General features: G+C 44.6%; 2 protein-coding genes across 2 annotated transcripts in view; both read right to left on the bottom strand.

Annotated features, from left to right (window-relative positions):
* Positions 1 to 17,709, bottom strand: part of LOC308462996 (cytochrome P450 3A9-like) — a 96,263-nt gene that overhangs the window by 61,590 nt on the left and 16,964 nt on the right. The window lies entirely within an intron of this gene.
* Positions 3,095 to 17,668, bottom strand: LOC308462993 (cytochrome P450 3A9-like). Its single transcript, XM_080981112.1, has 13 exons — positions 17,509 to 17,668; positions 13,886 to 13,979; positions 13,683 to 13,735; positions 13,426 to 13,525; positions 13,043 to 13,156; positions 12,815 to 12,903; positions 12,275 to 12,423; positions 11,651 to 11,778; positions 11,174 to 11,261; positions 9,050 to 9,210; positions 8,153 to 8,379; positions 3,837 to 3,999; positions 3,095 to 3,590 (listed from the first exon to the last, which is right to left on the bottom strand). Exons 1-13 carry the CDS (start codon positions 17,577 to 17,579, stop codon positions 3,495 to 3,497), a joined length of 1,533 nt encoding a protein of 510 aa, XP_080837238.1. The 5' UTR covers positions 17,580 to 17,668; the 3' UTR covers positions 3,095 to 3,494.

Below are 17,709 nucleotides of genomic sequence, written 5' to 3'. Positions count from 1 at the left end.
CTTTCTGCTGCTCTGGAGGTGAGCAACCAAACGGATGGATTCAAGTTACAAGAAAGGAAATTCCATCGAAACCTTAGGGAGAATGTTTTGACTGTAAGAACTGTTTGACAGTGGAACAGTCTCCCTCCAAAGGTGGTGGACTCTCCTTCCTTGGAGGCTTTCCCAGCAGAGGTTGGTTTTCTTATATTAGTGATATAAATGGCAAAAAGACCAGGATAAGACTCCAATCAACACATGCATCTTTACAGAGTGGATATTTAAATGCACCCTGAGCAACACGCGTTATTTGCAACAGGAGGGGGAAATCCCCTGGCTTCTTCTGCAGTCTGCCTCATCTCTGCCTCTTGACCAACCTGCTCTCCAGCCTCCACTTCTGCCTCTGATAATAGCCTGCTCTCTGCCCCAACCTCTTCCTGCTCACTAAACCCTGTTGCCTCTTCCTCTTCTGACACCTCCTCCCACCAGTCTGCTCCCTCCTCTCCCTCTGAACACTCATTCTCTTATCTGAACACATTCCAGTTGGGATTCAGGCCTCATCATGGGATTGAAACTTCCTTGGTCGCAAAGCACCCGAGTCCTGGAAAGAGGCATTCATCATTCTGATTCCCAAACTGGATACAGATAGAGCTCAAGTAAAGAATTACCAACCAATTTCTTTGTTGAATGTGGATTATAAAATATTTGCAAATATTTTGGCTACAATACTGAAGAAGATTTTGAATAAGCACATACATAAAGATCAATCAGGTTTTTTACCTGAGAAGCATATGAAAGATAATATTAGGAATATAGTGAATGTGCTGGAAAGATTAGAGGGGAAAAAGAATACTAAAGCAATGTTAATGCTTATTGATGCAGAGAAAGCCTTTGATAATGTTTCTTGGAGTTTTATGAAACAGAACTTGTATAATATGGGGGTCGGTCAAAATTTTTAAAATGGTATTAATGCAATTTACTTTGAGCAGAAAGCAAAAATTATAATTAACAATGTGGTCTCAGAAAAAAATAGGATTGAGAAGGGAACCAGGCAAGGGTGCTCACTTTCCCCCCTGCTTTTTATTTCTGCCCTAGAGGTGCTGTTGAACATGATAAGGAAGGATGAGGAAGTTAAAGGCATAGTAGTCGGAACTAAACAATATAAGTTAAAAGCCTTTGCTGATGATTTGGTATTGACTTTACAGGACCCTGAGATCAGTGCAATCAAAGCACTGAAGATAATTCAAGAGTTTGGACAAGTTTCAGGTTTCAAATTGAATAAGAATAAAACCAAAGTTTTAGGGGGGGGGAATTAATGATATATGAAAAACTTAATTTAGAGGAAACCACAGGGCTGAAGTTTGCAAAAAAGGTGAAATATCTGGGTGTAAATATGACTGCCAAACCATTGAATTTGTACAGAGAGGAGTATGAAAAGTTATGGAAAGATATCAAAAGAGATTTGGAAATCTGGACAAGGTTGAAACTATCTTTGTTGGGCCAAATTTCTGCGATAAAGATGAATGTATTGCCTAAGTTGTTATTTTTGTTCCAAGTACTTCCTATCATTAATAAGCTGAATTGTTTTAAGGAATGGCAAAAGGTATTACCGTATTTTTCGCTCTATAGGATGCACCGGACCATAGGACGCACCTTGTTTTAGAGGGGGGGAACAAGAAAAAAAATCTCCCCCCTCTCCTCAGCGCCCCTTCAACGAAGCGGCAGGAGAAACAGAGCCCCTTCCATTTCTCCTCCCGCTTGGCTGAAGGGGCGCTGCGCAGCTCTCCCTCTCTGCTGAAGCCAGGAGAGTCTTGCTCTCCTGGCTTCAGCTAAAGGAACCTGAAGCCTGCGGAGCGCAGTGCAAATTCCCGCTGTACTCCGGAGGCTTCGGGTTCCTTTTGCTGAAGCCGGGAGAGCAAGACTCTCCTAGCTTCAGCGAAAGGAACCTGACCCCTCTCGCTCTCCAGGCTTCAGCGAAAGCAACACGAAGCCTCCGGAGTGCGGAGGGAGCGCTCCCTCTGCGCTTCGGAGGCTTCACGTTGCTATCGCTGAAGCTAAGGAGTCTGCATTCACTCCATAGGACGCACACACATTTCCCCTTAATTTTTGGAGGGGAAAAAGTGTGTCCTATAGTGCGAAAAATACGGTATCTAAATTTATCTGGCAGGGGGAAATCCCAGAATTAAGTTTAAATTATTAACAGATGTGAAAGAGAGAGGGGGTTTATCTCTGCCAGATTTAAGGATTTACTTTGAAGCTGCAGCCTTTTGCTGGTTGAAAGAATGATTTTTATTGGAAGATATAGATGTTTTAGATTTGATAATGTATTTGGTTTGAAATGCTTCGTAATAAACTGCTTCCATTCCAAAAACAAAAGTTCAATGCAGATTGATTTTGCAATCCCCCACAGTGTGTCAATTTGTAAAAAAGATGTAGGTAGTCTCACCCATGTGGTGTGTGTACCCAGACCTGCCCAATGGCATTGTGGGTAGGCCTATACCAAGAATGCAATCACCTCTTTCTCCTTCATTCATCTGGGTTGTGTGCAGGGAGGGAGAGGTGTAGATTATTTCTTCAAGGGGGGAGTTCAAATGTGTATCAAGTAACCACTCGCACCCTTATGGACAGCAAGATCTTTAATCAGATGGGAGGGGTACAAATAACAAAATTATTATGATGATTCATTTGATTGAAAACAGCATGTTGAAGATGAACATGAATGATTAGGAATTGAGGGGGGGACTACATTTTTGTGCTGCAAATGTGTTGGTGTGTCTGCAGCTAAAGGCTACTGTAGTGTGTTATACTCTGAATAAGGAAGATCGTTCAAAATACATTTCCAACAGCTTCCGGTTCCACACTGCCGTAATGGAGGCAGCCTCCATGACAACAGGAGATCATTGGTGAAGGAAAAATATGGATGATTCGTCTTGGTACCTGACTCTCGCTGCAGCATGGAGGCAGGGAAAAGCTGAGTGCAAAAGCACTTCGCCTGCCAAAAACCCTGCAACACCACCATTAAGAAGCAGACTAAAGTACAGGTGCATGCTAGAAGAGATGAGATCACAAACCTTAAGGTTTGAACTTGAGATAAGACTTCACTCAGTACAAAAGCCAGTGAGGGGAGGAGCCTATGGTTTCTTTATTGAAAGTTTTCTTCTCTATATTTACTATTCAGCAACCTTCCTCTGAATGTTAGTTTACATTATATTTGTACAAGCGAGGATGGAAGATATTGGATTATAAATATGGAATATAACAGCAAACAGAACTGTGTGTGTAAAAAAAGGAAAAGGGGAAGGAGGCTCTATTTTGCAAAAGGTTTACGATAGAAACTTAGAGCTGACACTTCCCCATCCTTTATTATTGAAGTGCAGTTTTTAAAAGCGAGTTTCGTTTCGGTTTGCAAATCAGTTTGATTCTCTGGAACCATTAGTAGTTCTCTTTGGGGAAACTTCCCAGAGCAACACCCGAAGCTTTTGCACTCGCTGCCGAAGTGACTGAGACACAACCAGGCTTCACTCCTCCTTTTGGGGACCACCTCGTGGCACCATCTTCAGAACTATTGGTTTCTCCGGCACTAAGAAGGCTTTGTTGCTCATCTTAAGGGGAATCTGCAGCAGGGTGAGAATCGAGAGAGCAATCAGCACATCAGTCAACCCATCTTAACATCAAGACCCCAGCAGAAGATCACAGGGGAGTTTCAATGTTTTGGTTTCCCTGGCTTAAATCAAAACATGCAGTATGATGCTATCTATGCCTTGGGCACTGGTGCCAGACATTGAAACTCCAAGTGTCATGCCCCTTGCCCCTTCCTTTTACACACACACACAAACACACACACCATCCAGCCTCCTCACCGGCGTTTCCTTGCAGACCCTGAAGGAAAAATGCTGCACCAGGATTGCAATGGCCACCTTCATCGTGACGAGAGCAAAGCGCATTCCCAGGCAGTTCCGGGGACCAGCTCCAAAGGGCAGGTATAGGTAGGGATCCACTTGATCCTTGTTCTCTTTGCTGAACCTGGTTGCATTCACAGAGATGAGAGAAATGAAGGCTGGGTAAGGAACCAGAACGGGCAGATCTGATGCCTTGATGGGAGAGGCAAAGGAAGAAGAAGGCCGCAGCTCAGGGCTCACAACAAGGGGACATTGCTCACCACCAGCTGGTTCTCAGTTGCTTGTCCTCAGGTGCATCCACCAGCTGAATCAAGTGGGGACGATGCTGCGTAGTGTCGCGCAAATGAGGGTCATGAGTGCAGTACCCACTGGTACCACCTATGGTGTCTGTGATGCAAAAGGTCCCTCAAGAGTCTGTTTGCTCTTCCTGCTCAGACCCTATTTACACTGTTTGAAGAAACCCCTTTCATTATGGCCAGGATGAAGCAAATCCCCACCCCCCATGGACTGGGCAGGTAGGGTGGAGGTGTGTCAGGAGGGAGGGAGTGCAGAGCCAGGGAGACACATGGCTGCCAACGCTTCTGCCACTGATGGCAGTGGAGATGCTTCTACTTGGCTTGGCGGCTCAGCCACCTTCCAGCTTAGCCAGGACAGCTGGCCAGGCCAAAAGGAGAAGGAGGCGCCACCCAGCCCCAAAGGTAAGGTTACCAGACGTCCCCGTTTCCCAGGGACAGTCCCCAGATTTACAAATCTGTCCCCTGACAAAATCCTATCATTCCGACTCATTTCAATGAAGTGTCCCGGATTCACTGAAAAAAATCTGGTAACCTTACCCAAAGGCCCGGCCTGGATTCAGCTTGCCTCCCTGTGGCTCTGGAAGGTGGCAGGACCTCAGCCAAGAGAGGGAGCCTGTTATAGGGGTGTCTGGATGCGCCCTTCTCAGGCTTTTGTGCCCGGGGGTCAGGATTGGATGCCAACCCTCCCATTCTGAATAGGGGAGGGCAGTGCCTCCTTTACCTTCCCCCACCAGATTGGGGCAGCTCGGGTGGGGCATGGCCACACCATTTTGGGGTCCCATTTCTTTTCTGCCCTTGCAGACGTGGCACCCATTTGGTGACTTGCCACGCCTTCTCAACAGCAGCCATTCTGTGCCACGTTGCGACGAGAAAGTTGGTTTTGCTGGACAGGTTGGTTCAACAAGTGTTTCTTTTTTCTTTCTTTCCCTGCCAGTAAATGGTTAACGAACGGCAGCCTCCGATTGGCCATGGTTCCAGGAGGAAGAGTTTAAAAGGAGAGGATTTGAAGAGAGACAGGGAGTTGGAGTTGGAATTGAGGGTGGAGAGGTTGGGAGATAGGTAGGGAGGCAGGTTAGGAGAGATAATAAATAACAAGATGGAAGATTAAAAATAAAATAAAATTAAAAGATGATCCAAAAAGAACTCCCTTAAGAGAATCAAGTCTTTTTGTCTTAAGACAGTCTTTAAAAGAATATTTCCCCCAAAAAACATTTTTTAAAAAATAATTCCAGTAGCACCTTAAAGACCAACTAGGTATAAGCTTTCTAGGTATGAGCTTTTGTGTGTATACACACTTTTTCAGATACTCTGAAGTAGAGGTCGCTTCAGCCTTATAACTGTTGATGGCTGTCAAGGATGGCAGTTGGTTCCACAGGGAAGGGCAAAAGACTTCTAAAGGGATAGATGACCAAAATTAGTTTTAGCATGTATAATGGGACATGAATCCAATATCTCTATTCAGACCAGGTCTCGCCATAGTTTTTAGTTTGGTAAAGGTAAAGGTACCGCTGCCCGTACAGGCCAGTCTTGACAGACTCTAGGGTTGTGCGCTCATCTCACTCTAGAGGCCGGGAGCCAGCGCTGTCCGCAGACACTTCCGGGTCACGTGGCCAGCGTGACGAAGCTGCATCTGGCGAGCCAGCGCAGCGCACGGAAACGCCGTTTACCTTCCCGCTAGTAAGCGGTCCCTATTTATCTACTTGCACTTAGGGGTGCTTTCGAACAGCTAGGTTGGCAGGCGCTGGGACCGAGCGACGGGAGCTCACCCCGTCGTGGGGATTCGAACCGCCGACCTTTCGATCGGCAAGTCCTAGGTGCTGAGGCGTTTACCCACAGCGCCACCCGCGTCCCTTTTTCGTTTGGTAATGAGTTGTAAATCAGCAACTTCTCTTTCAAGTGTATTTCTGGAACTCATTTGCAATAAGACAGCCACTTTAAGATCTTGTACAGAATGTCCTGGGAGACTGAAGTGTTCTCCTACCGGTTTCTCTGTTTTATGATTCCTGGGTAGGAGACAGGTTGAGGTAAAAGGAGTGAAGGGGAGAAAGAGTTGGTTCCAAACAAAAAGAAGAAAGAACTTCCGCTCTGAGCGTATTGTGAAGGACAAAGTGTGGTGTCCTGTAGGAGGAATAGACCAGAATTTTACTGGGAGGCAGAGACTGAGGCAGGAGAAGGAGGAGCTGGAAAGGAACAGCCTCCTTGGGACTCAATCCAGTCTGGAGGGGAGAGATTCTTCTGAGGAAAAGAAGGAGCTCCCAGACCCAGTGAAGGGATGGCGTGTGAAGATCCCTTTGGTCTATTACTTAAAGTTCCTCAGGAGCAGGATTGTTAAAGGGGGTGGGTAGCTGAAAGAATGTATCACCTTATAAAGGAACCAACCTGCAGGCACGTACAAAGTCCATTTCAGGGGCCTAATCCAGCCCCTGTGGCAGTTTATTTCCTGGGGTAAAATCGTAAAAAAACCTCAACATGTTCAATCCTAAAAAAAAGCTCAACAGCTTCAACCTTTTGGTCGGCCCTCACGGCCCTTCACTTCATCAAATCTGGCCCTCTTTGAAAAACGTTTGGACACCACTGCGTATAACGCAACCAAAAACAACTGAGGTTCAGTTAAAGTGAAATAGCATTGCATTCCTGAAGTAACCTAAGTTTTTTTCACTTGTGTTACATACTATCTTGCCTTAAATAAATCTTTATTGTTTATTTAAAGAAAACCGGCCTGAGACTCCAATTTACCAGGTTTCCCCTCACAACGGTCCCCCATAGGATAATCTGGGTTAGAATTTTAAGGAGAAAAAAACCTTTGGGTAAATGGGGGGGGGGGGCAAATTATCTGAATGAGAACGGGCCCAACGGCTTGAGAGGGAAAAGTGCTGTTTCGCCCGTAGCATATTACTTGGTTGCAGCGCCATGATACGAAGTTAAAACCCACACAGAAACGTACCCAGAGACACAGAACAACCAGTTTAATAAAGTACTGAAGTTCTTTTATTAAAAGAAGGAAAATTTCCTGTCAGAAAATGACCAGCAAGCGGCAAGCAAAAGAGACTCGGGATGACCCAGTGCAGGGAGCTACTGCACCTGAGGAAAATCCTAGTCCTGAGTTAGAAATGACGAGGTTAAGGTTAGAATTGGCTAAAGTTGAAGCAGAGAAAGAAAAGGCAAAATTAGCAGCTGAACAAGCCAGAACTGCAGCTGACATTCAGTTAGCACAGATACAGGCTGAGAGAGATATGGCACAGAGAGAGAGCAGATTAGCTCAGGAGGAAAAAGAGAAAGAAAGAGATGCCAGATTAGCCCAAGAATACAGGGAAAGGGAGGCCAAGATGGCCCATGAAAAAGATATGTTTCTTTTAAAAATGGAGGAAATTAAGCTGAGGGCACAACTGCCACAACAATTGTTGGGGGGTGGAGATTTTACCTCAGCTAATGTAAAAAGGTTTAAAAAGTAAGTAAAAGGTGATGATGTACCAGCATTCCTATTTAGTTTTGAATGGACCTGTAAAGACTTAAATATTTCTGAGGAAAACTGGATGCTATACTTACACCCATAGGGATGTGGAATTTTGAGTGAAATATACTCAGATCTAAGAGAAGATGAAACCTCTGGTTACCTCACATTTAAAGAGAGAGTGAAAGTGATGTCTGTTTTATTTTCACCTCCAGCCAGGCATCTGCAAAATGCTGATATCCTGGCTGGCATTGTGATGTTTGTATATGCCTTCATCACAGTTAAATTCTATTACAGTTTAATTGCTATGTTTCTATGTCTTGAGTCCCTGTCTAGAAAAAATGTGGGATATAAATAAATGTAATAAAATGGTGGTGATGTTGATGTCAGCAACCCAGCTGAGGCTGAAATCAGGAGCAGCTGGTGATCTACTAGTGGTTGGGTAGATCTTGCACTCATGTCATTCGTAAAATGTGGCCTTTCATCAGGTGCACAAGGCTTTTTGGAGGGGTTGGGGTTGGGAGGGTTACCTTTCAGGTCTGAATTCGTCTGGTTCCGGCCAGTGTTCGGGATCCCGGTGAAGCGTGTAAGGCGGGATAATCACACTCATGCCTTTCAAGATAGTCACCCCATTGATTTCTACATCTTTCTTGCAGGTCCTTTGCAGCCGTCCTCCAAGGGGATACATCCTTTGCGTTTCGCTGAGGACCATGTCAAGATATTCCAGTTGCATGATGGCATCGTACGTGAGAGGAGCCTTCGGGGGGATTCAAGGGGGAAGGTTAGCTGTAACCAGTGGGACCCTGAACCAGGCTCAGACAGAGACCTTCAGAAGGAAAGATCTCAGTTGAGGTGGCCTTGTTCTGAGATTTCTGTCCATGAATGAGAAAACCTCCGTGGGTTGCCTTCAGCAGCTGCACAGGTGGGATGCAACTTACGCAACTGATCTGTTTCTCTCTCCACTGCCCCAATCTAACATGGCTCAGATGCTAAGATCCTCAGGTGAGCTCCTTCTGTTGGTCCCATCAACATCAGAAGCCCAGCTGGTGATGACTCAAGAGAGACAGGGCCTTTTCTGTGGCTGCTCTGAGATTGCACTATTCCCTCCCAAGAGAGGATAGACTGGCTCCCTCTCTGTCATCCCTCTGCCAGCAGGCTAAGACCTTCCAGTTCAAACAGGCCTTTGAAATCTAAGGTCCGGGTGATGCTGACCACTGGGCTGATGTCAGGGCAAACTGGATTTTAACTGCTGGTACTAAATTGTGTTTTGGTGTATTTTCGCTTTAGTTTCTAACTGGTTCATTTTTATTACTCCTCTGTCCCTGCCCCCCAAATTAGATAAATAACTCTCCTGTAACTTCCCCACCCCACCCAAAAAACCTTTTCCATTAGGTCCGGCCTCACCTTTGCAACCCACACATTCTTACCTTGTTGGGCAGGATGGTATCTATCTCATCTTGAAGCTTCTGCTGGACATCTGGGTGAGTGGCCAAGAGGTAGGCCGCATAACCCAGGGAGTTGCTGGTGGGTTCGTATCCAGCAAAGACAAAGATGAAGGACTGGGCCAGGATTTCAATGTCAGTCAAACCTGCAAACAAGCAGAAGTGAGAGAGTTCAAGTGTAAACAAGTACAGCCTGTAGTCTGGCTGGGAACATGATCCATGTAGGTAACATGCATTGCAAGGCAAGGGGTTGCTGGAGGTATAAATGACTATCAGATTTTGAAAAGCTGGTCTCACAAGATCAAGTTCATGAGTTTTGTTGAATTAATTAAACTAAACCCCTTTAATGTGATTTTTCAATCAATGTGCAATCAAATGTTGCTGTTTTGAATTTTATTGTGCCTTAGGGTGTTGTGCAAATCGCTATTTGGATAGTAATGATTTTGAGAGGGGAGGAGGTACTGAGAATGAGTTTGTGGAATCAAGGGGGGGCAGGAAAAAAATGGGAATTACTCCTGGGAACAGTCCTGCAGGCAACTTAAATAAGGGGGGAAGTGATATTCTGAGGCCTTTACCACTGAGTGTAATGACAAGGGAGAGTAGGGCCTTTTAGGTTGTGGCTCTCTTTCTGTGCAAAACTCTCCCCTGCAAGGTCTGCCAAGCACCTTCACTGACCTCTTTTTAACACCAGGAAAGGCTTCCCCCTGGCTTTTGATAGACTGAAATGATGCTTTGCTGCTACTGGTCTGCTGCCCAAGCTTCCTATGGCTGTTTATGGGACCTGCTTTGTTCTGTTTTGTGCTATAATATATTTATATTTAAAATATGCTGTGAGTCACTGAAAGATCAAACCTATCCATTTTTAAGGAAATCAGCCCTGAGTGCTCACTAGAAGGACAGATCCTGAAGCTGAGGCTCCAATACTTTGGCCACCTCCCTGGAAAAGACCCTGATGTTGGGAGAGATGGAGGGCACAAGGAGAAGGGGCGACAGAGGACGTAATGGTTGGACAGTGTTCTTGAAGCTACTAACATGAGTTTGACCAAACTGTGGGAGGCAGTGGAAGACAGGAGGGCCTGGCGTGCTCTGGTCCAGGGGGTCACGAAGTGTCGGACATGACTGAACAACAACAACAAAGTCACTTGGAGACCTTTGAGTTACAAGAGACTGAAAAGTCATTATCATCAACAACATACGTAGTGTTAGAAGACTGTGTGGGGTTGGTTTGGAATCGTGTCTGTGGGTGCAGTCTTGTTTCTGGCATCCTTCTGTCTTGAGAGACGATGGAGTGTGCCTCTGGGGGTAAAGTCAAATCGCTGTATTTGCAGGACTGAAGTGACCCCTCCAGTACCCCAAGCCTGGGCAGTGTGTCTGGAGGTCCTGGGCTGCCCAGAAGACCAGAACCCTCCTCTTGGCCTTGCTGATGTCCAAAGGAAAGCAGAGCAAGACATTTGGCACCACCTTGGCTTCAGGACTTGCTGGAAGAAGGCGTACAAGGCACCATCTAATTGTCTTAGGGATTCCGCTCTGAATTTCTGTAGGGTTTACTCCTCAGCCTTTTCTTCTCCCAAAGATATCCCACCAAAGTTTAGGATCAGAGTTTTCCCACTCCTAGATGGGCTGCCTTCCCAGGTGGACGAGACCCATTTGCTCCTCACTTCCCTCTACAGCACATGCAGAAACTGTCGTAGGACACACTATTGGTCTCTTCCACTCAATCTGCTGGAGCCTGTCTTCAACTACCAGACTTTTAGAAGACATCTGAAGGCAGCCCTGTTTAGGGAAGCTTTTAATGTTTGGCAGACTATTGTATTTTAATATTTTGTTGGAAGCTGCCCAGAGTGGCTGGGGAAACCCAGCCAGATGGGCGGGGTATAAATAATAGCTTTATTATTATTATTAATATTATTATTATTATTATTCAGGTGCAAGTGAAGTTCCTAAGTCATCGAGGATTTGGGCAATTTCAACTCCTCAGGAAAGACAACTTGGGAACATGATCTGTGTAGGTAACATTCATTGCACTGCATTTTTCAGACTGGGATAGGCAATTTCAAGTCTTCAGGAAATACAACTTCCCTTCAGTTCAGTTAAATTGTGTGGCATTACCTTTATAGGAGTGGTTCAAGCCATTGCTCTGGTGGTCAGTCTTGGCACTTTGGGAGTCAATCATCAGCTGCAGGAAGTCCACCCGGCCCTAACCAGAAAACAAATAAACCAGTGGAGGAAATGTGTGGCAGAGAGATCCCCACGGGGGCCACTGGGCTGAGATGGTTTGAAGCCCCTGGTTTTTTAAAGGGCTAAATACAGCCATGAGAACTGGCCCCCTTTGCCCTTGAGGACATTGGTTGTGAGATCATCTCACTGTACTTAGGCACAACTGGACATACTGAGGGGGTAAGAGAGTCAAGATATTAGGCTGTTTTGTGGAGCAAAAAGCAGTGAAGCAGCACAGTGAAAAGTTGAATCCTAGGGGATTTTTCAGTGAAAAATCACGCACACACACAACACACACACACAAAATGAAAGCCCTTTTCCAAGCCAAAGATATTCACCCCCAAATTACGGCACAGTCTTAATTCTTACCTTTTGCCCTTCTTTCTGCCGTGTTTCCTTCATTTTTGCAAAGGACCTTGAAAAGAAGCTTAAAGCTTCTGCGTTGAATAAATTCACATTCATTAATTTGAGAAGAGGAGTCAAGAATGGAAACATGGCTGCAAGAGACAGAAATCGTACAGTGAACAGGAATTAACCTTCCTGAAGCAAAGCATTGGACTGAGGACTAACAGGTAAGTTACACCCTCTATTGTGAATGTGGGGCTGTCGTAACCCTACCTGGCCAACTCCCCTGGCAACGTCCCCCACAGCTGCGATTGGTTAATTGTCGATGCTAGGCGGGAACCTCCAGGTATCCAGCTGGGGGTGAGGGTGGGGGCAAAGCCAGTTCTTAGAATAATCCTCACAATATTTTAGATGCAAGTGCAGTCTAGAAAGAAATCCTATTTTGGAAAGGCCATCATGGCTCAATGGTCAACCCACATTTGGTCCTCGTGACCAGGCTGGGCTGGGAATGCCCCCTGTCAGAAACCCTGGAGGACCTAGTAGAAAAATCTGTAGAAAATTCTGTGCTTGATGGACCAGTTATTATGTTTCCATAATAACCAGACTGCAAACTTCCACTGGGCCATCAGAAATCAGAAACCAACTTACCTATCAAAACGAAGCGTGGATCAAAAGCGGCAAACTTGGTCACCTTCTTGATCTCCTTGACAAAAGGATCTGCAGGGTTGTTCATAGAGTCAATATTCACACCAAACGAAGTACTGGTGACGACATCCATGCTGTAGGCCCCAAAGATGCTGGGGAGGGAACAGAGCAGCCAAATCAGGCTCTCAGTATACAGTGGTACCTCGGGTTACATACGCTTCATGTTACAGACTCCGCTAACCCAGAAATATTACCTCAGGTTAAGAACTTTGCTTCAGGATGAGAACAGAAATCGTGCTCCAGCAGCGCGGCGGCAGCAGGAGGCCCCATTAGCTAAAGTGGTGCTTCAGGTTAAGAACAGTTTCAGGTTGAGAACGGACCTCTGGAACGAATTAAGTACTTAACCCGAGGTACCACTGTACTTAGGATTTTCCATAGGCCTGTTTCTGGCCACCCAATGTGATCTGGATTCACCTCAAAGGCAGCCTACATTGTATGCTATGCTATTTTTGACTGAGGCCTTTCCTGGCTCAAACCACTTACTCCTTCATAACCACAAATTCATTCTTTTCCACTTTCTTCTGAACGTTTTGCATCAAAACCTCCCCGTAGTGTTTGATGATGGGAAACATCTGAAATACAAATCAATGAACTGAGATGTAAACACCTATGGGCAATTTCAGACTGAACAGTTTGAATGGTGCTTGAACTGTACAACCCATATTTACCAGTGGAAGTGCTTAATACTGAATATCTTTTTCCTTTTTTTACCTCCTTGAGCTTCCCGCTGGTGAAGGTTGGAGAGAGAATAGTGCGAATCCTCTTCCATTGTTCGTCCTTTGCCAGTGAGACGGCAGACTTCAAGATCCCAACTAAATCTATATCCTAGAGGAAGCAAAACAGTTTGGAACCAATGAGTGGCAAAGTCAGGTTTTGAACTCATGACAGATGTGGAACCAATAATATCCAACAGCGAATTGTAAACGGAATAAACATGGAGGGCAGTGATGGCTGGGTGGCAAAGTTCACACTTGACTTTTGGAGAGGGATTAATCTGCCCTCCCCATTACCCCAGTTTGGTGCCAATGGAGGGACGTGTAGAAACTCTCCTACTTCCATGATGCTATTGTACAGCTTAAGAAGTGAATGCTTACCCGGCGGTTGGTGAAAGTGGTATAACACTCTTTCACGAGAACAGCTTTTATAATAGCCGGATCCAGCGTAGCTAACATAGGCTTTCGGCCCTCGTAAATCCTGGATTAAGAGTAAAGAATGGTATGTTTTTGAGATCCCAAAGAGATCCAGTTGCAGATATAGCATTTTCCTGCCCCAGAACATTTCCTCCTTGGGATCAAGCAATGGGATTTGGGCTAACATGAGAAATACAAGCAGGTCATAAAAGGTCACTTACCCCCAGGTCCTCCCATATTTCTGAAAGCACTCTGTATCAAAGTTGATAAACCCCTGTGGAAAGACATTTAAGAAAGTTAAGAACAGCCTTTCTGGACTGGATTAAGGCTCATTTTAAGGAGCACCTCTGATCCCAAGAGGGGGGAGCAGAAAGGGGCCTCAGGAAACCTCTTGAGCAGGGCAGGAATGTCAGCAGACACTCACCTTACGATAGGACCAGATATTTCCAAAGAAAGGCAACGGCGATGGACCTGGAATGCCCAGTTTCTTGAAGACGCCATACGGCCAAAATCCATATCTGTTTATTTTGTAAAACGAGAGAGAGAGAGAGATGCAAATCTGTCAGCAGAGCATGGAAGCCTGTCCAGGGTTCAGAGGGGAAACCTGGCAGGTTGATGCACCTTTGTGGGGGCTCCTCCTGTTAAAAAATCCCACAAGGAACTGACATGAGCACCACAGGGCAAAAAAATTGGCACACATGAGTTTGATTAACTTTGTTGTTACATTAAGAGTCTTTTTAACCAGTGGGTTTGTTTTTCCCTTAAAAATGTTTAGGAGTACTCTCATTTTGACTCAAGAAAATCACCATTTTATAGTTCAAATCAGGAAAAATAAATACACTAAATGGGCAAAAGTACAAAGATGCACAAAATGTTTAGGGGAATATGTACCCCTGCATTCCCCCAGAAAAAAGCACTGTTTTTACAATGAACAAAGTCATTCTGCAATTAAAGTTGCCAGAAAACAAGGCAGGGATTTGTGGGCCCCACCTCACTAAGCTTTAAACCGGGGGTTGATGTGGGCAGAAAGCAACTGGCCTGCACAGCTCCTTCAATGAAATCACCCACCAATTCCTAGAGATCTACTTCCTATACCCTGCTCTGCATATATACAGCAATAAACAGGCTCCAAAGTCCACCAGCTGATCTCTCCCCTGAAAATCCAGATCTTTCCTTCCCTGTTCTGTTTGTCTTTAGCAAACACCCTTGGTTTTTTGCTGTACTTTAAAAGGAACATTATTTTTATATTTGCATGTGTGAGTGTTGAGTTATATGTGAAAAGATGAAAATGTCAAGCTCAGCATCTCACCTTCCCCTCCCAACCTGAAGGCATAGCTGAGATCAGAATAAAAACAGGAGAGTTCATAAGCCCTGGAGCAGAAAGAGTCCAATCGTTGCTGCTGTCCAGGGCTGTTTTTCTAGAAAAAGAGATGCTGGAACTCACCAGGAACCTTCTCTTAGGTGCCCACCTGACAGGTGCCAGAACCCACCGAGAGGTGGCAGGACTGAGTTCCTGGGAGTTCCCCCTGGGGAAAAAGCCCTGCTGCTGTCAATATAAAGGGAAGTGTTAGCACAGCCGCATAATACGAAATGTGACAGGTACACTTTGTCCTGCAGTCTTTGTTCTTGGGCAGAATAAACAGCCACTAGTCTGCTTTAAAAGTCGTTCAGGGTGGGGGGGGGATGCTGGTTGCCCTCACAAATTGTTTGAGTCCATTTTCCACAAAGTGCCATCTCCCAAATTATGTGATACCATTTTTGGTACATTGGTACCTTTTGCTTCTTTTAAATCTCCGGCTATCAATATTCTTGCTGCTGTTAAAGATTGTGAGAACCAGACATTGACCTTGAACAAGAATGTGCCCAGAAGAAGCCTTAGTGATTGCTTTTTGCAAGACAAGTGCTTTATTGGAACAGCTACATGAGAAGATGGATTTGATGACTGTTGCAGTTAATAATTTTGGACAAACTGTGAATACCTATGTAGAAACCACTCAGGAACCGACCCAGGAATCTGCTTTGACAGGGCAAGTTGTGCAGAAGACAAAGGAGGAGGTTGCTGTTGAACCTCAAGAAATACATGTGGAGAGAGCCGAGGCTTTGCAGGAACATAAGCTGTTGTTTTTGATGACCGAACCTGGAGAAAGTCAGATTTGGAGAGATGGAGTCTCGTTTGGATTGGAGATGGGAAATTGGATAGATCCCCCTATGCAGGGCTGTTCTGGCTTCTGGGATCTGGTTTTGCGCCGGGGGGAGTCTGGAGTTGTGGGGGCCTTTAACTTTGGAGGGACTTTGAAACATGCCTTGAAATATCTTTTGGATTTTAGTGCTGACTATGGAGAATGGGCCGACCTGTCGAGAAGGGATAAAGACATTGTTAGGTTGGAGTCTCCCCGAGATCTACTCCTCAGCGATAAAGGAAGGAAACTAAGAACAAGATCAGCAGAAGACAAAGTAAGGTGCAGGTATAAATATGAAGAAGACCTGCAGAAGGGACATGGAAAAGAGTTAAGAGCCTCGGATAGAAGATCACCAGGTTGATGGACTAAATGGAATGGATAGAAAGGACTGACAGAACCCGAGACCAGGAAGAAGAGACGGTGGTTGAAGATTGGAAGAAAGTTTAAAAATTCATTTAGAGAAATATTGTAAAATTAATGAGTGTTAGAAAAAATGTTGGAATGAAACTATTTGGCTTTAGTAGAAATGCTATAAGGAGTTATGTACAAATAAGTTTTAAGCTTTAGGGCTTTTTATGGCAAGATAAGGTTAAAATAAATTAAGATAAATTATAGAACAAAAATTGAGAAAGATGGAAAGGATTTGCTGAAATAGCTAATTGAACAAGAATACAAAAAAGGGAGGTGTGAGGAGGTCGATGATACAAGTAACTGAAAGGTAGAGATATAGAGATATTGGATGTGGTGTTTTTTAAAATGTTTTTGCTTTTATTGTTGTTTTGTTGTATTGGTTTTTTGTTTTTTTCTCTTTATTTTTGATGTATTGTGAACTTTTTACTGTTTCTTTCTTCTTTTTTCTGTAACTATTAAACTTTTAATAAATATCTTTTTTAAAAAACAAACAAAAAACATTTTATTAATAAATCAAAGATAAAGAGCAAAAGAAATACTGTCACAGGAAGTTGAAAGCAGCAGAAGCAGATATTCTTTTTTTAAAAAAAATTAACTGTGGGATACAATTAAATCAGAAACAGAAAGCAAACACACAAACACACACATGCTGAGTTCTATTCATATTGGGTTGCAACCATTGCTGGTCCTCCTAAGAGCAGACTCATAGAAACTAAAGGACATGACTTAGATCTATTAATTCCAGAGGGTCTACTCTGACTGAAAGTTGGTTGGATACAACACAGAGAGCCCAACAACAGAGTAATTACATTCTGGGTAGCAAAGAGCTGGGTAGCAAAAGCTCATCCCACCTCCCGCCCTCCGTAAGGACTATAGTATTCAACTAGATTGCTATAATGTTCTTTACATGGCTGTGTCCATGAAAGCAGTTTAGAAAATTGCATCAGCCCAGTGATAGCCAGAAGTGTTTTGTTGATGGCCAGCTGATCAAACCGCATGAGGTCAACCTTTCATCAATCTCCAGAGTTGTCACCTTCTTCCCTAGTTTTAAGCTTTAAAGGCCTCGCAGTCCTGGGCTAGATATAGTGGGTTAGGAATTGGCTGCTTCTGCCCAAGAACTTTGTCCTGTGTCTCCATTCCTTCTCCCTGTCCCTCAGCTGCTGAGCCATTGGGATGTGAGTTCAAAATAAAAGGCTTCTGGCATCATGGTTGGCACCCAGAAGATGGAAGCCCTTCCAAGGACCACGATTAGGTGCATGCCAAAGACAATATGCTGTGCTTCTAGAGCTGCTTCTACAACCCAACCATATGCAAGCTTCCTTGGAAGTAAATATCCTAGCAGTTCAGAGGCTGCTATCTCTTATGGCTTTCAGAAGAAGAAGCAGATTTAAAACGCCCCCATTTCCTTTTCACAATTAGAAAACGGCCAAAGAAACGAGAAGAAAATGATACATACAGCATGAAAAGGACCAGAAGGGCAATGAGAAGGAACCATGTCTCAGTGGAGAAGCTTGGAAGGAGATCCATTTTGTTAGCCCTTGATGACTCTCTGGCTTTGAATGTGGATTTCTGCCCTCTTTATACTTGTTCAGGGCTGGAGCTCAAACAGCAAAAACAAAAATTTCGCAATAGCTTTTGCTATCCATTCAACTTTGTT

The sequence above is a fragment of the Podarcis pityusensis genome (genome assembly GCF_964106645.2).
Source record: "Podarcis pityusensis genome assembly, chromosome: 14".
Taxonomy (NCBI): Eukaryota; Metazoa; Chordata; class Lepidosauria; order Squamata; family Lacertidae; genus Podarcis; species Podarcis pityusensis.
This window is presented reverse-complemented; position numbering and strand designations above follow the sequence as displayed.